Source organism: Perissodus microlepis, chromosome 19, assembly GCF_051167445.1.
Source record: "Perissodus microlepis isolate ML-2025 ecotype Zambia chromosome 19, ASM5116744v1, whole genome shotgun sequence".
Taxonomy (NCBI): Eukaryota; Metazoa; Chordata; class Actinopteri; order Cichliformes; family Cichlidae; genus Perissodus; species Perissodus microlepis.
Genome location: NC_140479.1, coordinates 10,018,885 through 10,041,484, shown reverse-complemented (window position 1 = coordinate 10,041,484; position 22,600 = coordinate 10,018,885). Strand labels below are relative to the sequence as shown.

The following is a 22,600-nucleotide window of genomic DNA, read 5'->3' as shown; positions in this document are numbered from 1 at the left end:
TTTAGAATTTTTTTTTTTTTATTTGACTCAAATCTATTAGCACAGCTCACGCTGTCTTGCCAAGACGCTTTCATGCGCAGCAGCTGATAAAGAGGAGAAGCTGCGTGCTGTGGGGTTGCGCCCGTTTGTCTGAGCATCAGTGTGAAGAGAAGTTGTGCAGCAAACATCTTCAATGCCTCCTCAGTACGCACCAAGCCTGCGCTCTCGTCTGGCACCCTTGCTGCTTTTCCTGCAGACTGGGTTTATCATCATATTTGCTTTTTACACTGAAATCGAAAGAAATGGAAACGCTGATGACTTCAGCAAACGTTACCCAGGTGAGTTTTATTTTTGTGAGCTTGAAGGGGGGGGGGGGTGTGTTGAGGTCAGATGAGGTTAAAGATGTTCGTGTTTACTTTGATTAGCTAATTTATGAAGCAACTATCTTTTAAACTAACTTCATGTGCATGCTTTAGTGTGCGAAATAAACACACTTCAGTCCAAGAGTGTGGGGGAGGAGCTGCCGTTTGTTGGTCATTGATAAGCCCGTGAGTAAATGTGTTGTGTCCTCAGCTAAAATTCAGCTGTAACTGTTTATTTTTGTGCCTTCTCTTCTTCTTTTTCAGAGTTCCAGGATGTGAATGTGATAGTGATTCTAGGCTTTGGCTTTTTGGGCACTTTTCTAGTGCGCCATGGTTTCAGTGGCTCCGGGTTCAACCTCCTTGTGGCTGCCATGGCCACCCAGTGGGCCCTCATACTGAACGGTGTGGAGTCCTTGTACTACAGGGGAAGGCTCAGGATAGATCTGAAAAGGTGGGAGGAGACGATTGGTGCAGATATATTCCTCTAAAGCAGCTTATATAAATAAATTTAACTGGAACTTGTTTGCTGTAGCTTGATAGCTGCTGAGATGTGCACTGCCTCGGCCCTCATTTCAATTGGAGCTGTGCTGGGGAAGACCAACCCAGTCCACCTCATCCTTATTGGACTGCTCGAGGTGTCAGGGTTCATCCTAAACAAATGGCTTCTGCAGTTTCTCCTGAACGTAAGCCCACGTTTCACCCTCATATCATATTTTTAGATAAAGTGTATTCACATCGATATGCCGCTGCTGATGTTTTTCTGGTCCTTCTAGACCCGTCCTCTGATCAGCATCATGATGCTTCACATCTTTGGGTCCTTGTTTGGACTCATGCTGACAGGGACACTTTACCATAAAGGCTCAGAGCAGCGATTTGAAAAGGAGAAATTTGACACAAAGATGGGATTGTTCTCCATGTTAGGTAACAGCTTTCCCAGATATCTGCTGCATCATTTGGCTAATTTCCACTCTAGTGAATCTGTCTACAGCTGAATCTGTCTCTCCTCTCCAGGGACTGTTTTCCTCTGGATGTTTTGGCCCAGTTTTAACTCTGTCCTCATGGATGATCGGACTCCTGGGAGGAAGCTGGAAGCCGTGTGCAGCACCTACCTGGCCCTGGCCGCTAGTGCTGTGACAGCAGCTGCGGTGTCTGTGCTCTCCAACCCCAAGGGAAAACTAAACCTGGTATGACCTGACACTTGATATGTTTGCACATTATTATGGGACTTTATGTGCAATGTCAACATAAGGTGCCCAGCATAAAACTTCCCCTCTGTGCCAGTAGACAGACTTTTACTGGCCCACAAAAAGTCAGTTTGAATACAGCTAACTGTTTTTGCTCATTTTGCTTTAAAACTAAAGCTTTAAAATAAATGCAGTGGACCAAATGCTGTGCTGCTCTTTAGACTAATCCCTGCTACCTGTAGGCATCTCTGTTAGAAAGAGAGACATATGGTAGCAGCTGCTGGCTTAAAGCAACATTAAAGTAAAGATCTATCAGTTTATTTGCTTTCTATTTTAGCTTTTTTCATTTCTACTCTCTCTGAACAGCTGAAAACACTGCTTTTCTTCCCATTTAAACTATCCCCACAGGAAGGGCTTTTATTAATATTTTAATGGGAAAATGCCCTCATCTGCCACTTTATTAGATACACCTTGCTAGTGTCAGGTTGGACCACATTTTCCTTTATAAGCTGTCTTAATTCTTTGTGGCACAGATTCATCAAGGTGCAGGAAACATTCTTCAGAGATATTTTTTGGAGACCATTTGAGTTCAGTGAACTCATCGCCATGCTCAAGAAACCAGTTTTAGATGTGCAAGTTGTGATCATAAAGGGATGGACATGGTCAGCAACAACACTCAGGCAGGCTGTGGCATTTAAAAGATTCTTAGTTGGCACTGAGGGGCTCAGAGTGTGACACCGTTACACTCTGAACTCTTGACACATGGCAGCATGTATCCATGCTTTCATGCCATTTACTCCAAATTCAGACCCTACCATCACAGCAGAAATACCAGACTTCTGTTGTCTAATTTTAATTAGCTTGTGTGGACTGTAGTCTCAGTCTCCTGGCACCTGGTGTGATCTTCTGCTGCTGGTAAAACCATCTGCTTCAAGGTTCCACGTGTTATGCATTCAGAGACGCTCTTGTGCACACCTTTGTTGTACCGAGTGATATTTGAGTTACAGTACTGCCTTTCAAAGCATTTTCAGCCAGTGGGAATCCCCTTTCTTTTTGACCATGCCTGCATGTTTGAATGCACTAAACTACTGCCATGTGATTAGCTGATTATATATTTGCATTACTGAGCAGATGAACAGGCGTACCTAATAAAGTGACTGATGTAGAACATTATTTTTGTCAGTATTTTATTTAAAAAACGAGGACTGCAATTATCAGCACCTAAATACGCTTTAAAGCCATGAGTGGTTTTTGATGTTCTGGCTGCGTTAACACAGAAACCTCCTAAAATATGACAAAAATGAAGTTTATGTTATTCACAAACTTTTGGTGGACTTATTAAAAAATTGGGGTTAATTTAAACAAATTTTGGTGTTTATTAAAATTTACAGTGCAAACTCAGCTTTGTCACCAAGCACCTAAAAGTCTGATTTTCTCTCAGATCCACCTGCAGTCCTGCATCCTCGCTGGTGGCGTCGCTGTCGGCGTCTCCATGTCAGCAGTTCGTCATCCTTGGGAAGCCATGATAATCGGCTTTGCTGCTGCCATAATATCATCCATTGGATTCCAGTATCTTAAGGTTTTCCTCACCCCCTCCTAGACGTGGACATTTGCCTCAAGCTTGCACAGTTTGTATGATAAAACTCAGCTGTTAACTTATTTCGCAGATCCACATGCTGCTGGCATTTCAGTGCCATGACACATGTGCTATCTTAAGCAGTCATGCACTTCCTGGTCTAGTGGGATGGATAGCACATCTTGTCCTGCAGATCAAAGACTCAGATGATCACACAGTGTAAGAATGAAACGGTCCCGTGATGTTGGACTGCAACACGTAAAAGAAGGAACACCCTGCGTAATTATTTGTTTTTCTTTCCTTCTTCTTCTGACAGAGCGATCCGGTTTGCTGTATTTCACATCTGTAGTCTCCTCATCACCATCGCTCTGAGTGTGACGCTGGGAATCCTTACAGGTATGCCTTAACCTCTATTCCAGCAGCAGGTACAGTCAGTGCGCCGTCTTCTTTATAAGTTTCATCTCCTTGTTTGAAGGGCTCCTTATCAGGTTGAAGTTTTGGAGACCACCCCAGTACAAGAATTGCTTTGATGATCAAGCCTTCTGGGAGGTATGCAGTCATCTTCTTTAATGCTTCCCTTTCAATAATTAAAGTCTGAAGATATTTCTGACATATTTTCCACCATGCTGAACTTTAAAACCTTCACAAAACCTTAAACAGACAAAATCTTTTCATGTTTTTGCAGTTTTCTCATCTGGCTGTGCGCAAATAAGAAGACGAAGACCCCTGTATATAATTTCACACTCTCTCCTGACTTTTATAAAATAATGTAGTGGGATATATTTTTTTGTGTGAGGAAAAAAAAAGGAGGATAAAAATCGGGAGTGAGGAGTGTCAGACTGATTTACTGCTCAGTATGTTTTTATTGCTGCCATGGCTGTGAAACACTGCCCTGATGCTCTGGGTGTTACACAAGCTGAATGGACAGATGTTGCATTCAAATACAAAGTCGCAGCACTGAAAGGACACCCTACAGATGTGAAACCTCTGTCTGCCAGAGGTCAGCACTGTGGGCTAACTGAAATTCAACAATAAATCTGGACTGCTGCAAACTTTCAGAGCTGATATAGTGTTACTCCTGCAAAATTACAAACAACCCCACATGGTTACATTCAATGAAACATGTATGTGTACAAATCTACGAAACATCCGTCTCAGTTAATATTTTGTACCATAACCATTTATGGAACGTGCACTTGGCAGGCAGGCCAAATTAAGGGATGCCATAAAACAAAGGAGATGGAAACAGTTTAGTGTCATGAAGCTCCCAAAATACACAATTTTGTTTATGCGTAAGTAAACCATTTTAACAACATGGCTACAGAGTCCGAGTGCAAATAGACACGCCACATTTGAAAATATTCAAACTTTAAAGAAATCTATGAAGATTTGTGCTTAATTATGATTTAGCTTTTATACAGCAAACCAGATAAATTAAACATGTTAATCTGAAGGCTAAAAAAAAGGAAATAGTTTATATATAAAGTGAATACCCACTGAAGCATACAGTCTCATACAGCATAGAAAGCAGAGTGTATAACTGTGGACATGAAGAGACACGCAGAGTTCATTACTGCCAGAGATCCTCTGTACGACCAAACTTGAACACCAAACCCCTGAAGAGGAAAACGAAAAGATGAGTGAAATGTTTTCATTGTCTTGAAACGGACGAGAGAAAGAACTCAACAACTCACCCGAAGAAAATGAACGCATTTTGGAAGAAAACAGCAATTCCAGGGTACACAGTGGGCTTCTCTGCAAAAGACGCAACAGGTTTACGGCGTCAGTTACAGCATCACGCGGTCGCAGCTTTGATCCAAGAGTTCCTTACTTCAGCAAAAATCCCTGTAAACAGCCTCATTTTCACCCAGCAAACACTGACGCGTGAACGTTATCTGCCTATCCGATGCTGATTCACTCAGACCGTCTCTTACCAAGCGACAAGTGTTATTCAAATTATCACATTAAAGAACGCATGCCTTTCTCTTGTTAAATACACACTTCATAGCTGGGTTATGAAACGGCTGCGTACAGACAACTAAACATCGATGAGTCCAGGTACGCGGACTGTATAACTGTGCAATATGACCACAGTTATGCTGTTTATAAATACAATTAGATCTAAAGGTTTTTAGACAGGGACACTTTTGTTTATAGCTTTGCCTCTGCACGTCACTACATGGAAATATGGCTCCAACTGGAAATACAAATTATTTCCATTACATTCATTCATATTATAATGAAAAAATAAGGGTCTACAGGTGTTGACTATTAATGGACGTTTCCTGTTTGCACAGTCAGAGCTGCCTCGTGCCGGCGTCATATGATGAGTGCGTGTCGGTTTGTGGATGTGTGTGGTCATGCTTTAGTAACTGTCATGAAACAATCAGATTTGCTGCACTTATTGTCGCTCACTGTTGTTGAACCGGCCCAGTTTAAATTTTATGATGAGAAAAGGTAACCGAGGTGCCAAAGTTCCCAGTCCAAAGTTTCTACAGTTAAAAACACAGCTGAACACTTGGGCCAAGTAGAAAAGTGCTAAGCAGATAAAGTGGACTCACGGGGCACTACAAATCCTCCAAAGAGAATCCACATGGAGGCGATGAGGGAGCCAAAAGCCAGCATGAAGCCGATAAAGAGCCACACTCGAGCACCTGCAAGTAAAAGATAAGAAAGGGCGGGACACTGAGTGACGTGGCGTCGAGCTTCGTTTACCACGTTGCGTTTTACTGCATGCGCAGATACACGCCACAAGAACAGTAGAAAGCAGATCTGAGACATTAAATAAATAATTGCTAAATGAAAATAGACAACCTGTCGTCATCACAGCAGACACACACCTGTCTGTCCCATGCAGCCTTCGCTGTAGCTGTCTCCTCTCACTTGGCCATTTGAAACAGCATTTATCCTAAAAGGGAAAAAAGCAGAATACAGAATCTTTAGATGTTACAACCCAAAAAAAGTAACATTAACTAATAACTGTTGGAGCAGAAAAGTTATTTATAAACACTATCCAGGTCAGTTAACTCTGTAAGTGTTGTATAAATATGTTTATTACATGCAAATCAAAAAGTCCTTCATCCACCAGCGCTAAAATCCTCCATGGTTCTCAGAGTGCCACACATGGGTACTGTCAAGTCCCGTCTTAAAGCCTTAAGATGAGGCTGCTTTCTGACTTGATTAGGGTCAAAGTCTAGCTTTTTACAAAAAATAACAACTCTACAGCTGAACTGTATGCATCGGACTGAAGGTTACAGCACTGTGTGCACAGAGATTTCACTATGATTAACAAAGTGTTGAAAAAGAATCAACATAAACCCACTAAATGTTTGAAATCTTTCTGAGGACACGTTTCACAAGGAGGACTCACAGGACTCTAAAAACACTCCAAACTGATTAAACCTGTTCAGGTGCTCGTGGGTAAAAGTCCTTTTTAAACTCTTCCTTGACTTAATGCATCAATAACATGGACATGTATGTTATGGAGTGTATAAAGTTATGAAACTGCACAGAGGAGTGGTGGAAATACATCTTGCAGGAAAAAAAAAGGGTGTTAAAGCTTATTTGAGGACAAAATTACTCAATATTTGAAGCATTTATATTTGCTTAAACTCGAAACATATGTCCTTTTGTGTGTTTTGTGAAAGCGAGTTAGCAAAAACAGAGAAGCTGTTAAGACTAGCAGTCATAAAGAAATAAGCAAGAGTGATTATTTTGACGAGAGTACAACCTTGAGTTATAGAAAAAGTAAATATTTAGGAACAGGATGCAAACACGGCACAACCAGTGGCATGTGTAGTTACACGGGTTACACACAGTAAAGCTCCAGGGGGGCAGGAGAGAAGTTTTGTCATTAATCCATTAGTGATGACCTCAGACATGAGGAGGAGGGAAAACAGCACCTCCGAAAACACAACAAGCACAGCCCGAAAAGGACCGTTCAGAGGGGGCAGCAGGTGCATGCAGTGTGAAACAGATGCTCATAGTGCAAAGTATCACTGAAGTGTCACTTCAGCCTTACAGTGCACATTGTGCCACAAAGATAAACTCCAACACCACAGCGCATGGGGGATCTTCTTGCATATGGATTCCCAGTTTAGTCCAAGAGTCCCAGTAGCCATCTTTTTGAGCTGGGCCAATATAGTGCGGAGATCTGCTCTATCTGGAATCTGCAGGGATATTGATGGAGTTTACTACCCTGATGGGCACCAAATCACCTCTACACATCTGCCTAATGGCGGTTTTATTTTTGCTGGACCAAACCTGCCACCATTCAAACATCCAGCTGGGAGTGCAAGTACGATTACTACGAGGGAAGTTGCTACAAAAACACCCAGGTCGATGAGGACATACAAGATCAGGAAAAATGAGTAGATGGAAGAGCAGAGCACGAGATGAGTGATGGTGACCGGCCACAGTCCTTCAGCCAACTCAGGGCCCTGCTGGACCCCAGAACTGGGGACCAGCTCATCGGCCTTGCAACATCTGTTCACTGTTGATGAAGTGGACTCCCCCGTCTTAACCACGATGACAGGCAGCCAGTGATCTCAAGGAGGGGGTGTCGAAGAGACTGAGATCCCTGGGCTTATCTTCATCCAAAAGTGGAATAAGAGGACTTAACATCCAGCCTTTTTATGGTTGCAGTGATACAGAGAACTAAATCATGCTTAATTCTAATCAGAATATAATCAAGAATAAATATAATCAATACAGGAGTAAGAAAATGTAGTTTCAGTAATGTAATGACCCTCATGCCTGACTTTTTCACCCAGATTCCAGGAGCATTGTTATGACCACGGTGCACCCTTGGCTCTGTGTGTGTGAGAGTGAGAGCACCGTGCAGGCACTGTGTAAAAAAGCAGAAACCCTGTGGACTTACGATTTAGAATTAGAATTTGCGTCTTTTTCCCTTCTTATTTTTTGCTGTGCCGGGGTATAATCACAGAGGTATTGGAGAACTTTTTTCTGCATTCCTACTGGATTATATCGGCACAGACTGGTGTCAGTGGCCAGGATGTGGATGTTTTCCCTCCATCTCCCTCATCTCAAAACCAGCAGTAGAAACCAGCATGATCTCAGAGTACAGTTTGTTCATTGAATTATTATTATCTTACTTGGATTTTGCTTTGCTCATGTTAAATTGCTGCATTTCAAAAAATGTAAATTCTGGGCATTCCCTTTTTTAATTTTTGTGAAACAATAAAGATAAAAAAGAACCAGTTCCAGACTTCCTGTTTTGGAGATATCTCTAAATCCACACTATGAAGCTAAAGTTGTCTCTCTTCACATTCATTTAGCTATTGAGACTTTTCACATGACTGACACGTGTAAATTTAACTCACATGTTAACAAATGTCTCTGAATAAAAAGATCAAAAGTGGTATCAGTGTCACCTTAGACAGGGTCATCAATCAGGCCACTTTTGAAAACAGAAAGGGGCAACAACCCCCGACTCCCAGTTATTACGTGACTAAATCGCTGTTGTTGGGTTTTTTTTAAGGTCATGTGACATCAGCTCTACTTCCTCTGTGACAGTACGCATGTGATTTGGAAAACCTGCAGGTTGAGCTTTAAAGCTTCAGAAACAACAAACAGCTGCAGTCTGTCTTACATGAGAAAGGCCACGGTAGCGATGACTCCACAGGTGTGATATGCATGATGAAATTCATCCTGTGCCGGGTATTTCACTGCAGCATCAATGATGATCCACCAGCCGGTGAAAAACTGCAAAAACAACATCCCCGGTTATGTAAATATGTAAAATCTTCTATACAGATTTATATATATGCCTTTATTGTCTTGAAGAAATCAGTGGAAATACCAGGACTCCAGCAGCTATAGAGGCAATTGTGTTTCTTCGCTCTCCCCAGTCCACATTACACTCACAGTCTCCGCACCGGATCCCATCCAGAAATCCCGACATGACTCTGGAGAAAAGTAAATGTAGGTGTAAGTCAGGATTTGAATTAAGAGAAAGGCAGCTCAGTTTAAACAGTCTGAAAAAAACAAATAACATATCTTTTTATTAATAACCTCTATATTATTCAATGCATGTCAAGATCGAAATAAAAAAACATAAACAATGTATTTAACTCAAAAATTGGGAAAGTCCTCAGCTGAGGAGCCAAAAAATTAAACATAGCCTATAACACAAAAAGCTGATATTGTGTAGAATAGCTCAAGAAAATAAAATTAAAAATCAATACATAAAATAAATATTATACATAAAAATCTGTTCAAATCAAATCAAGTCAAACCTTAAAAAGCTGAATATAATACAATGAGAAGGTGAATAAGAAAAAAATCGAAATAAAATAATTCAATTTAATCATAAATACCTATTTTCATAGAATATATACACTGACTATAAAAAATGTAAAAAGTTCAGAAAAGAAAAACTATAAAACACAACAGGCTAAAACTGTTTGTTAAATATCAAATAAATGTATTAAATTAAGGAGGTCAAGAGGGGAAAAGGGGGGAAAACAGTAATATATATTTTTTTAAATGTTCAGTATAATGAAATAAAATACAAATAGCAAAATAATGAAATTGGTAAAAAAACAAAAAAACAACAAAAAAAAACAAACTAAACTATACAACTGAAAATAATACACAAATAACACCGGACAGAACAGTAGCTTGTCCGGGAGTAGATTTCAGCTCCCATTGACTTTTGATGGAGGTGTGGAGGACACACGTACTCTGGATTTGTCCTGAACCTCAGGACTCGTGGAAACCTACCTACTCAAATAATGATGCTAAGCCGTCTACTTTAGGTTCAATAACTGAACATCAACGCTCTGGCTATTGCCACAGCTACTAGATTATTACAGCGTCCCTGGAGGTCACCGTCTGGAGAATGCATAACAACAATGACACAGCTGACTCGTTATGTGACTCTTAAAACAGTAAAAATAGGTCACTGAATGTAGTAAGGAAAAGTGTCTCAGCAAAATTTCCACCCCATTGTTTACAGGAGGAACAGCTGGTTTATTAAAGTTTAAATAAATGATGACATCACACTTTCCACAGCCAGCCAGGTGTATTCCTGACTCCACTAATGTAAGTGCAGGCAACATGAAAAACAGCTGTTCATTATGCTTATTTCCAATAATCAATAAGCGAAGTCAGAAAAGTGGACTGAAATCTGACACAAAAATCCATCAGTGCGCAGGCGCCGTACAGTAGGCTCATGCTCGCGCACAAACACCAACAATACTGTAACTCCACATTTATCCCGTTTAATCGCCACATGCAATATCCATTAAGCCCCTAAGGGGATGATAATAGCAGGTATAATTTTTAGAAACTCAAACAATGCTCGTGTGTTTGATTAAAAACCTGCGCTGACGCTTTCTTTTGTTCATCGCTTTGGTACTAGCAAACATTTCCTTGAAGGTTTCTTCCCGCTACGAAGTTGCTGAAAAAATACCACGAGCCAAACGACAGCGGTGGGAACGGATAGAAACACACATCCCGACAGTGTTACCCGTTCCTCGTGCCATTTTCAAAGGAATTCCTACCTTTTATTCTCGCTTTTTGGTGTGTAAAACCTTTGGACAAACCCGACTTTGCTTCCGACAGAGGTTCGTCATGCACATGCGCAGTTAACCCACACCCTTTTCGATCAAAGACGCTGTTGATGTTGTTGCCTTCAGGAGCAACGGATAAAGTATGAATTTGTAAACATCTCTCCTTTCTAATTCCAGTTACTCCTGACCAGTAAAATTATTGCATAGTAGCTTTCTAAATAAGTGCAATTAATATAAAAGGGTTCACAGTTTCCCATTTAATGACTCATTAATGACACTAGTGTTTCTGAAATAAGGCTGGCATCACATCTCTACAGTACCTGCGCATTTTACTGAAGAACACTGCTCATCACTCTTTGCACAGCTATTGAGCGGGCTGAACAGGATCCTCTGGAGGATCAGTTACTGTTACTGGGCCGCACATTTGGCACACTTATATGCTATTTATAAATGCTATTTATAATATAAGGGAATGATATGATATGATAATAATCAATATATATATGTGACATATAAGTAGAATTGTGGCACTTTATTCTAATATAATAAAATACTTTACATTTCTGTCCACATTTCTTTATATGATTTAAACAATTAATTGCAAAAGAATTCAGATTCAGAGTTCTAGGCACATAATTATTATAATTTTATTCATACAAAACAAAGAAAGAAAACAATATCCCGTTAGGCTTATTTTACCGGATTCCAATAAAACAGTTAATCCTACTTTTTTCCTTGTGTCACACAGATCTCCTACTCTTTATTCCTCTGACTATCCTTTTTAAAATCACAGCGATGCTATATATGATTCCAATAAAACATTGGAATCATATATAGATGTACTTTATTTGTTATTGGAATAAAGTACATCTTATTCATATAAACCACTGGAATCATATATAGCATGACCTTATATATTTTACTCATTAATCTCCTTGTTGTATGATATTTTGATTTGGGTTTATTGAACTCTTCACTTCTTTTATCTTTATTTAACTGAGCTCCTTATTTTGTGATTGTTGTGTGTGTGTGTGTTGGGGGGGGGGGATAATCTTTGTGAGCTGGTTAAATTTGTGTTATTGAGAGACAATTTTTTTTCGTGTTTTGGTGACTGTAACACACTAGTTTCTCAGTTTTTGGGATAAATGAAGTACATCTTATTTCTTTCATCCTTTGTCTTCTTTCATTCTCAAATTAACCTCCTGAAACCTCACATCGTCATATGAGAAAATAATATTTTGGTTTCTCTGCTCCTGTCATGTTTTATTATAACATAAACTTATAATCTCTGCATGAGGACATACTTTTTTTGTTTTTTAAGTACTTTTACGCTTTATTTTATATTATATAGATTATGCTTAATTTTTATATTTACCACGTTAAACTCATCACAAATATCTGGAAATTAAAAATGCATTTCAAAAGCTTGAGTCTCAGGAGGTTACATGGCCTGGACCACTGAATCCAGTAACACATTATCAATGCATTTAACCCCTGAGATGTCTTAACTTCCAATAATACATCTCAGTTTTTATACATTAAAGGAACCCCTCTGTACAACTATATGGGCTGTAACATTTTAACATAGACAAAAAAAAAAAAAAAGTTTTATTTATCTTTTAGTGTGCAAAATGAAAGAAAACACCCGACCAGCTCATCACCTGGACTTATTCCCTGTCAACTAAAAAAACATTTTCTGTGGTAATTCTATTGTACAGTAGTGAAAAAACAGGACTTTATTATCTTGGGCTGACCTTGGTGTACTATAGCAGGTAATTGGTGATATCTTAGCTCAGTAAGAAAGCTGTAAGTCCAATGATCCTTGGCATTTTCTTGTTTTCCAGGGCCATGCAGTAGGCTGGATCGGATCTTTCAACTGGCTGGCTTTGGCCCCTAGACTTTGTTTAATATTAACGTAGTACTGAATACACAAAACTGCCTTTTTGTGGAAACTTTACACTTAAAAACGTAAGTTTTTCCAAAGAAAATGAGGAAATTTCCACTCATAGCACAGACGGATCATGACACAGGAATAAAAATAAGCAAATTCTTAACAGAGATGTAAATAATATTTAAAAGATGATGATAAACAAGAGAAGGAAGGCAGAAGTGACTGAAGTTTATTTTATTTCCACAGTAGCATGTTTGGTTTGATTCTAATCTAGGGGTGCAGTTAAAAACTGGATAAAGTTCACACTTTTTGTGTATCAGATGTGAAAGAAAACAGAGTTCTACAGTATTTTCTTGCCTTGTTTCTCAGGATGTAGATCATCTAGAAGCCACTGACTATGGGCTCGAACAGATGGGGGATTTGCGCCTGATACCGCATGTGTGAGTCACATGACACGCTCTTTAGCCCTGCTGCCTCTGACCCTCTCGGTGACCATAATCTGTACTACCTGAGTGCACGCAGAATCCATTTAAGGCTGCACCATCAGAAAGCATCTACTTTTTTGATGACTATTGTAGAATTTTGATTACATGGAGTATATAGTCACAGAAATATCAGAATATCAGGTTAGTGGTTCATAAAAAAGGTTTTAAGTCGTATATAGACAGTTTATAGCATGGTTTTGTTAAGATGCAATATTGTTCACTATACACGAGCAGATTCTTCAGTAAGATGGGCAAACACAAGATGACAGTCATCTTAGAGGAAGCCGAGCAGCTGCAAGGCAACAGATATGGAGAGAATGATGACTCCGAAATAGCCAATGTAGCCGTAAGCACCGTTCAACCTCTTGGCAGGATCTGCAATAAAAAGGACAAAGCAAACATTGATCAAATCAGGATTATATGAAGAAAACGAGGCTAAACTTTTCTGTCTTCTCTGAAGTTATGAACACATGATCATTTAAATGTTTTTCTTCCATTAATAATGCAGATCTTTGACTTCTTAGCTTAGTAACTTTTCACTCATATGTTATCAAATGTAAATGATTAAACAACGTAGATACTGAGCAATAAAACTGCTCAGACTATCACAGGGCTGTAACTTGTGCAGCACCTGGACGTCAGCTCTGAACATCTGTCCAACTGCCATATCATGCATATTGTGACATGGCATAATATGCATGGCGAGTTAAATCTTACAAGTGTGATTAATGGGGTTGTTTGTCCAAGCTCAGCAAACACCAATGTAGACATTACTGGTTGTGGTATTGATTAGGGGTTAATACTAACATAACTCTATATTTATTAATAAAATATTAACACGAGTGTATAAATTTTACATATCATGACTCCATTCACTTAATTTCAGTCTTACCTCCTGTGTAGTAGCCCCAGGCATAGGAAAACCTGCTGGTCACCCAAATAACCCCCAAGACAGATGCTGACAGCTGGTTAGAAGTGCACACAAATAAGAGTTAGAAAGAATGGAGGAAGTCAGGAGAGTTTCCAGATGAGGGCACAACTGCCCCTCACCAAAGCCGCTGATATAAAGTACACACAGAATCATTACATTACTCATGAATTCAACTTAAGTATAGATTTAAACTACTTTTATTTTATTTAAATATTCCTGCTGTGCTACTTTCAGCACATTATAAAACAATATCCTAAAAATATAATGAATTATTAAAGATATGACCATCCAGCAGAATATAAAGTACAATTACTTCTACCTGGAATATTAAACACAAGTACACATTAATGAATCGATAATTATCCAGTTTGGGTCCTACACACCACAGATTCACACACTGCATTCATATCATTTTATTTTTATATCCCATCCGTTCTCTTCCGTTTATCCTTATCAGGGTCACAGGGTGAGAGACAGGGTACACCGTGCCAGTCTATCGCAGAGGGACAGACAACCATTTGCACTCACATTCACATGGGCAATTTAGAATCACCTATTTACCGTACCCCACTAAGTACATGTCTTTGGACTGTGGGAGGAAGTCGGAGGCCCCGGGGAAACACGGGGAGAACACGCAAACTCCACACAAAAAGACCTTCTTGCTATAAGGCAACAGTGCTAACCACCATGCCACTGTGCTGCCCTTTTTTATATTATTAATTAAAAATGCCTTCATTGGGTTTGTTAAGGCATTAAAAACTACCGGGTCAAGGTCAGAAAAAGACTGCAATTTTGGTTATAATAACAATCGCTACATGTGCTGAAGCCCTTTCGTGTTGGTATTTCAACATTTCACCGCTTTGTCTGGAAAACCATCATATATATATATGGTGATTTGTGTCCATGAACATACATAAAGATCACGTCTATTTATTTATTTGAGATCATTTACCTCTGTTCAAACACTCCCCCTACTGTCATAAGTGTCTAAATGCCTTCTTGTCTCTCTTTCTTTGTCATGCACTCTCACAGGTATCAGGGGCTCTAACAGGTTCAGTGAGGTCTTTGAGTAACCGCTGGTCTTTGGCCTGGATCATTACTAATAAACAGTTATCAAATAAAGTAACAAACCAAGCTACAAACATTTCACTTCCTCACTGACATCTCATTATCGACCACTTAAACTTTCTGTAAACTTGCTTTCCTCTAAGGATCTTCCCGCTCTCTGCACATACATCAAACCTGCCTAACAGGATATTTGCATGCTATCTATATATCGTAAACCGTTCTTATGTGATCTGTAGTGAGATATCCCAGATTTTTAACCTAATTAACATTATTAGATTTTTATTTTATAAACTCTGTTTATTTATTTATGATCATAACTTCTGTTTTACTGTGCACCCCCAATCCACCACAGAAAAAAAGTCGTGGACACACCCCTGTGATCGAGGAAAATCTGCTTATTCACTCTGACACTAACGTTTGAACTAGACTGTTATCTGGAAAATTCACGCCAAAGTTCACGCGGGCGTGTTCCTGCTCGGCCCCTGACCAGGGGCGGAGCGTGGGGGTGGCTTACTGGGCTTAAGCCCGGGTTGTTTTGTCAGAAGCCCGGGGTCTTTTGGATTGTAATTTTTTCATAGTTAGATGCCTGGCTGACAACTGTATAAAACAAAAAGTACACACAATATTCGAAGCACATAGTGCACACTGTGGGAATTTACGACTGTGCGTGAATCCCCCCTGATATTGGTATGATCCGAGCTCAGGCACTAAGCAACTGAGCGAGAGGGCGGGGCAGCTGCTGCCTGTGAGTGCGCTGTTGGAGAAACGGAGCCAGCCATACTAAGGAGAGCTTAAGCTTGACCAGGTACCAAAGAAAATCATTCGTACCGTACAAATAATGTAAATATGACGGTGTATCACGAAAGATTGATATCAAACTGATCACTTGATCAATATTACGTTACTTGGTCTTCAAGTGAATCAACAAATGGCGAAATGAAAAGCCGAACAAATGCTATTTTTTTAGAGAGTCTTAGCTTACGTGTGTTTATTTCATATTTTCAGTTCTTACCCTCCCCGACTAAATAGGTTTCAGTTATGTACTGAAATATAAGAATGGACATTAGAGGGTTCTTTCAAAGAAAAAACTCAGGTAAATGTTATTTTATATATTATGTTTTGTATGTTGTTCAGTATATTTCTATGCAAAACAAGAGGGATTTCAGTACACAGCAGGATATTCACATTTGTAACCAGATATTTACATACACTTTAGGGAGAAAACATAAAACATTTTTACTGTACAACATCAATTTAGAGTAAACTTTTGTTTTAGATAAATATTGAAATATCTTTTGAATTAGTTAAATGTCAGAATAAAGAGAGACAGAGCTGTCTATTTTTTATCACTTTCATCAAATTTAGGAGCACATATACACTAAGTTTATTGTTAATTAATAAGAAAACTCCAGACGATTCCATTCTGAGCTGAAGAAGCTTCTGATAGGTTAGTAGAGTCCATGTGAGTAAATTGGTGGCACAGCTGTGGATGCATATAAGGCAAAAACACAGAGCCTGTTTCTTTGACATGGGAAAATCAAGAGATGTCAACCAAAACACCAGAAAAAGAATTGTGGAGCTCCATAAGTGTGGCTCAATTTTGAATACAATTTGGTGCCATTTGCAATTAAGAAATACAGATAGTTTCTCTCTTTACTCTTAAAGTTAACAAATATAGTTTTTATATTTATCAATCTAAAAAAAATAAACATTTAGCCTGATTTGATGTTACAATTAAAAAAGTGTTTGTGTTTTGATCTGAAGAGTTTGTAAATATCTGGTTTCAACTGTATATTTGATGATTGTCAGCACAAAGAGGGAGAGAGAGGAACAGAGAGGGAGATGGAGAATGAGGACAGAACAGAGAGGGAACAAGAGCAGGTGAGACACACATGTTACTCAAATGGTTGTTTACCAAAAGTATCACCGTATCATAGGTCCTCATGTATCTCGTACCTAGTGTTTCTTTTTAGGTTTGCTATTTTTCAAATTCTACATTTATTAAGTTATGCAGGCTTGTTTGCACAACAAGGGTAAATAATTATATAAACTTTTCTCAATCTAAATAGTGGACTTTGGTAGAATTAAAAAAATAAGTGTAGTGCAGGTATATGATGATTTTTAGTGCTACTATCATCTAGTTCTGATTCTGGTTCTGTCTTGGCTAAGTCCTCAGTAGTCCTGATTTTGAACTGCTGTAGTCCTGTTTTAATTCCGGATCGGTTCTGGGTCTGGTTGAATTGGGGTTTAGTCCTCGTGTCTTGATACAGCCCAACTTTGTTCTGCCTTGCTGCTTAATTAAAAAACTAGTTTAAGGTGTCCTGCACATGTGATATACATTTTTCCCTATATGAAGTCATTCTTTTTTGAACAAAACTCAAAACAGAGCCTATTAATCTTTCAGTCATTTCTACCCAACCCCCAAACAACAACAAAAAAAACCCAAAAAAAAACGGGTGTTTCAAATGTCTGGCTCCGCCTCTGCCCCTGACCCACTGCACTAACACCAAGACAATAAATGCATAAAACAAAAAACTTAGTAGTGAAGACTGATTTAAGTGTATATGATCACATTTACCGGGTAAACAAGAGCTGCGATGGTCTGGAAAACCAGCCACTGAGGGTACACTTCCAGGGTGTTCTGATGCGCCCTCTGGATGCAGTTAAAGACTTGCTCCTTGTCGCTGTACATGGTGGGATACTGCAGAATAAATAGCAAGCATGCGTGAAATAAGCCCGAGATGCAAATAAAAATCACTTCAGAGCGTGCAGTGTTCGTTTTTCACTTACTTTCACGTTGTACGTCTTTCTGGCTCCCCCAACCTTAACTGCCAAATAGCCCAGCATGATCCAGCTGTACAGGTACGTGAGGATAACATATCCGAAGTTGGATGGCAGCACGGTGAGAGCGTCCATTTTCAGCCTGCGATCAAATCAGGTGAACAGCGAGGTGTGCGCGCGCTACGCTTTTATAACGCAGGAAAGAGGCGGAAGCGACAAAGTAAACAGTACTGCTAAGTAGACGTTACATTAAATGTCGCGAGATCGCCCGAGACTTCCTTTATTTGCATTTGAAATGCATTCACGACTTCACTTTCTCCCAATGACGGTACAGTCGTTAGTTTCTCCCTTTTAAGCCCTAATAAAATACAAATTATAAGCCTGCAGGCTTACAAGATAGATAGATAGTTGTAGGTAAAGCAATATAAAATTTCAGATTTTATTAAAGTTTCTCAAAGTTTAGTCTGAAAAAGTTTTAGTTAGTATGTAAAAAATTTGAGACTTATGGGGTCATTTTTTTTACAGCAGAAAAAAGTTTCTATACCACATCTATGCAATCACTATTAATACAACTGCTCCCATTTTGAACCAAAAAAAAAAAAAAACTAAATTACAAAGCATAACACTTTCATAGCTTTAACAATTAAATAAATGCTGTCTCACCTTTTATAAATTTAATGCGTTTAATGATGCTGTACAAAAGGTGATCTTCATACCACACATATTAATAGTATGTATCAAAGTACATCGGGATGGGACAACAGTTTAAATTACTTTTTAGTATTTGAGTAATTTAATAAGCATGTGAAATATCCAAATTAAGTGTTCAAAGCTGAAAAATAGCCTACATTTAATTTCCTTTTATACCATAGTCAGCTGGCAATTTTGAGAAGACAAGAGCAGGACGCAAAAGAGAGCGGTCAAGAGAGGCACGTATTTCATGCTGATAAGGACAAATCCAAAATTACACAAGTAGCAATGCCAAGGAATACACATATTCAGAAATCACATGGAGCACAAGCTCAGGAAACACAAGATACACAGTTAAATGGATAACACAACAAAGGGTGCAGAAATGCTCAGGTGATATACACATACAAGAAGTAATGACTGAAATAGAACTAGGAGTGTAATTAAAGATAACTGAAAACAATGAAGACAACAAGCCGAGGAAGTAAAACCAAACAAGTTACAGGAGACCAACAGCTACCGAAATAAAACAGGAATTAAGACACAACAAAACACAGGGGAAGACAGAATCACACAGAAGCAAAGTGAAAGACAGAGAAGAGACTGATGGAGGGATGGTAACTAAAAGTAATGTGTGTATACCAAAACCGCAAAGCTAGAAAATGAACCATAAAGAAAGAAAGCATCACAAAATAAACAAGACTTGTAAACAATAACCCCATGAATAGAACTCTAAATACTAATTTGAACGTAGACACACAGAAAATCCAAACAGAAAGATAACATAAAATATAAGACATAAATGACAGACTGTAGAGATTCCCTCAGAGAGGAATAATTAAACAAAAGTATTGTTAAGGTTCACAGTTCTGTAAAAAACACAAACATGAGTCCTCCTCAGAAAGGAACCATGAATAAAACTGTGTCCACCACTCAGGGTTCATAACATATTGGAATAAAAAACGCTTTAAGTGCTCAAGTTGAGTAGAAAGGCATAGTATAAGTACCAGTCAATTTACCAAATTCATTTTACTCTGCGTCACAGTCCAAGCAATAATTCCAACACTCAGCATCAACATCAGGGAATATATCACAGTTTGAATAGAAAACCTCCACCAGTTAAATGTCTGTGACACAGAAGAACAGGAACAAATCTTGGTACTCTGGGTGTTTGAGCTGTTTTCTGATAATACAATGGAGAGAACTTTAAAAAGTGCATTTTGGGTAAACTTTCATCCTTATGTATTCCAAAAAAGGCAGCATATGAAAGGCATCGTTTTAACCTACAATTGTTACCAGACTCATCTTCTAGTCCTCCATCTCATGATAGAGGAAAATCGTGTATTTATAACATAAATAAACATCACATTTCACTTGGGCTTTTATGAGAGAGCAGGGAGGTTGACTGGGTCAATGAATCTGTAAGGTTGTGAAATTATTTGCATAGGAAACAGACAGTAGAGGTGTCAAGCATACGGTAAATGATTCCTGCCAGTGATAACAACCTCCTGACCTCTAGAACAGGGGTCACATGCAGCTCCTTGGGAAAATAAATTATCAGAATTTATTTGAAGTGTATTTTATTTGTGTCAGTTCTTTTTTTTTTTAAAAAAAAAACGTTTTTTTTAAATTGTAGTTCTAATTTTTTTATTTATTTATTTTTTTGTCTGTGAAGGTTCTCATTCATCCAGGTCATCGTAGTCAAAGGAGCTTGCAAAGAAAACCGTCTGGACTTCTTTAAGTTGCTTGAAGATGTTTCACCTCTCATCCGAGATGCTTCTTCAGTTCTGAAGCTCCTTTGACTATTTTTTTGTTGCTCAAAATAAGCATATCAAGACTTTCAACCCCAGGGAGGCCAAGTATGGAGAAATGTCAGGAAAGAAAAATATCTGAAGAAAATGAAACATTTAATGATGCCCGGGCAGATTGATTTCAGAATCATCAATCAGAATCAGAATACTTTATTGATCCCTAGGGGAAATTATTTTGGTTACAGTGCTCCAGTATAAACAGTAGAATAAGTAATACACTAAGTAAGAAATAGACACAATATATACAATATATACATGACTTATATAGATATAAGTCACTTATTGATAAATAGCTGAATAAGAAGAGGAGCGTGTGCAAAAAGGGTGTAGCTATTGCAGTATACAGTGTCTTAAGTGGATGAGTTGTACAGGGAAATGGCCACAGGCAGGAATGATTTCCTGTGGCGTTCAGTGGTGCTTTTTGATACTCAAGTCTCTCACTGAACGTGCTCCTGTGACTGACCAGCATGTCATGGAGTGGGTGGGAGGTATTATCCAACATTGTCTTTATTTTTGGACAACATCTGCCTCTCCGACACCACCTTAAGGGAGTCCAGCTCCATCCCCACAACATTACTGGCCTTACAGATCAATTTATTGAGTCTGTCAGCATCAGCGACCCTCAGCCTGCTCCCCCAGCATGCAATAGTGTAGAAGATTGCACTGGCCACAGACTCGTAGAAAATCCTGAGCATTTTCATTTACTTCTGATCAGAGTGGCCCACCAGTATGCCTAATTTGTGTAGAGAGATTGGCTAACAATAAAATGTCAAATGTCGCAAGACATTTCCAAAATAAAAACACAGCCTTTGCAGAACAATACCCAGAGGGAGAGAAATAAAGCTGAAGAACTGAAGCGGAAGGCTGGTCTGAGGAAAAATCAGTTGAAGAAGTGGATGAAGTCTGCAAATTCAACTATGCAAGTTTTATGGCCATTTAGCAAATAGTCAGGCATGGGAAGCCGTTCACGGAAGGAGAATATATGAAAGAATCATTCATTAAGATTTCAGAATGGGTCTTCAACACCTTCTAGAGTCTAGAAGGTGTTGAAGACCCATTCTGGTTGAAGACGCAATGATAACTCCCATTCAGCTGACTGATAATATCTTAAATTCAGTTTCGCTGGATGGCCTTAGAAAATGTAAGCAGATTTTTAATTGTATTTTGTCACTTTAACAGCCTTCCTGCTGAGAAAGACTTCAGTCATGGCCTGACATGCAACGGCAAAGTACAAAAAGCCAAAAATAAACCATTAAAATACAATTTAAAAAACCAACAAAAACAAACAATTATTATTCCACTAAAAACCATAAAACTTATTGGGTTTATACTATTTAATGTGGAAATAGTGAAATTTGTCATTTTTTATTTAAAATAAAATTTCCCTTTTATGTAGGACAAAGTTTGAAGAATTAGTTTCAAGGCCTTTTTTGGAATTTTGTTTTATTTGATTTACTCTTAAGGTTTAAGTTTGAAGATGTGTGCTGACTGGTTTCTTTGAGTTTCTGCAACATTTCTTTACAATGTATAAAAACGAATATAATACTGAAATTGCACCTTTTTACCCAGACATTTGAGTTCTTTAGACTGACAGAAAGGGGAAAAGACTTGATGGCCAATGCCCCCCCCCCAAAAAAAAGAAAAAAAAAGAAACAAACCAAAACAACGAACAATAGGAGGACAAGCCAATGTGGGTGGGGCAGACGTTGCAAAGAGGGAAAGCTAAATGAATAACCGAAGAGAGATTAGCAAAATAAAACACGGGCAATAGTGAGGAGGGAAGATAATGACGCTGATAGGGAGACATGAGAAACATGAGAAAGTATCAGTTACTCAACTCAACAAATACTCAACAAGAACAAAGACACATTTGATTGAGTTATAGATAAGATAAGATAAGATAAGATAACCTTTATTAGTCCCACACGTGGGAAATTTGTTTTGTCACAGCAGGAAGTGGACAGTGCAAAAGTTATGAGGCAAAAATTAGGATACAATAAGAATAAATACAGTACACAACTGTACAGAATAGAATAAAATAAAATACTATATACAGTAGAATAAAATAAAATAAATATACAATAAGATAAAAATAGAATACAAATGCTATATACAACTGAGTAAAAATACAACGATGACAGAAAAGATTATTGCACTTAGTGTTATTGCACATGTGTGGATGTATGTGTTTGATCAGTTAAAGTCTTTATTGTGGAGTCTGACAGCAGTGGGGAGGAAAGACCTGCGAAATCTCTCCGTCCCACACCGTGGGTGCCGCAGTCTCCCACTGAAGGAGCTGCTCAGTGC

At 38.7% G+C, this 22,600-nt stretch overlaps 3 protein-coding genes across 3 annotated transcripts; 1 reads left to right on the top strand and 2 right to left on the bottom strand.

Moving 5' to 3' along the window:
* The first annotated feature begins 62 nt into the window (after window positions 1–62).
* rhd (Rh blood group, D antigen) lies at window positions 63–4,153 on the top strand. The gene is made up of 10 exons (XM_084914538.1): window positions 63–317; window positions 606–792; window positions 874–1,024; window positions 1,115–1,262; window positions 1,353–1,525; window positions 2,967–3,104; window positions 3,193–3,320; window positions 3,418–3,497; window positions 3,577–3,650; window positions 3,787–4,153. Exons 1-10 carry the CDS (start codon window positions 173–175, stop codon window positions 3,811–3,813), a joined length of 1,251 nt encoding a protein of 416 aa, XP_084770664.1. The 5' UTR covers window positions 63–172; the 3' UTR covers window positions 3,814–4,153.
* Window positions 3,945–10,737, bottom strand: tmem50a (transmembrane protein 50A). The gene is made up of 7 exons (XM_084914539.1): window positions 10,628–10,737; window positions 8,923–9,028; window positions 8,713–8,825; window positions 5,942–6,009; window positions 5,663–5,755; window positions 4,796–4,856; window positions 3,945–4,717 (listed from the first exon to the last, which is right to left on the bottom strand). Exons 2-7 carry the CDS (start codon window positions 9,022–9,024, stop codon window positions 4,672–4,674), a joined length of 483 nt encoding a protein of 160 aa, XP_084770665.1. The 5' UTR covers window positions 9,025–9,028; window positions 10,628–10,737; the 3' UTR covers window positions 3,945–4,671.
* A 2,009-nt stretch (window positions 10,738–12,746) lies between these two features.
* mgst3b (microsomal glutathione S-transferase 3b) lies at window positions 12,747–18,046 on the bottom strand. Its single transcript, XM_084914541.1, has 4 exons — window positions 17,802–18,046; window positions 17,590–17,712; window positions 13,905–13,977; window positions 12,747–13,387 (listed from the first exon to the last, which is right to left on the bottom strand). The coding sequence occupies exons 1-4, from the start codon at window positions 17,925–17,927 to the stop codon at window positions 13,287–13,289; spliced, it is 423 nt and encodes a 140-aa protein (XP_084770667.1). The 5' UTR covers window positions 17,928–18,046; the 3' UTR covers window positions 12,747–13,286.
* Between the last annotated feature and the right edge of the window lie 4,554 nt (window positions 18,047–22,600).

Excerpts from the sequence above, each read along its gene's own strand:
- mgst3b (XM_084914541.1), bottom strand. The coding sequence starts at position 17,927 with ATGGACGCTCTCACCGTGCTGCCATCCAACTTCGGATATGTTATCCTC. Across the intron at positions 13,978-17,589 it reads TCGCAGCTCTTGTTTACCCG|CTGTCAGCATCTGTCTTGGG; the intron begins GTAAATGTGATC and ends ACTTCTAACCAG. Across the intron at positions 13,388-13,904 it reads CTGGGGCTACTACACAGGAG|ATCCTGCCAAGAGGTTGAAC; the intron begins GTAAGACTGAAA and ends TTTTTATTGCAG.
- tmem50a (XM_084914539.1), bottom strand. The coding sequence starts at position 9,024 with ATGTCGGGATTTCTGGATGGGATCCGGTGCGGAGACTGTGAGTGTAAT. Across the intron at positions 8,826-8,922 it reads CTATAGCTGCTGGAGTCCTG|TTTTTCACCGGCTGGTGGAT; the intron begins GTATTTCCACTG and ends TTGTTTTTGCAG. Across the intron at positions 5,756-5,941 it reads AGGCTGCATGGGACAGACAG|GTGCTCGAGTGTGGCTCTTT; the intron begins GTGTGTGTCTGC and ends TTTTACTTGCAG.
- rhd (XM_084914538.1), top strand. The coding sequence starts at position 173 with ATGCCTCCTCAGTACGCACCAAGCCTGCGCTCTCGTCTGGCACCCTTG. Across the intron at positions 1,526-2,966 it reads CCAAGGGAAAACTAAACCTG|ATCCACCTGCAGTCCTGCAT; the intron begins GTATGACCTGAC and ends ATTTTCTCTCAG. Across the intron at positions 3,105-3,192 it reads TTGGATTCCAGTATCTTAAG|ATCCACATGCTGCTGGCATT; the intron begins GTTTTCCTCACC and ends CTTATTTCGCAG.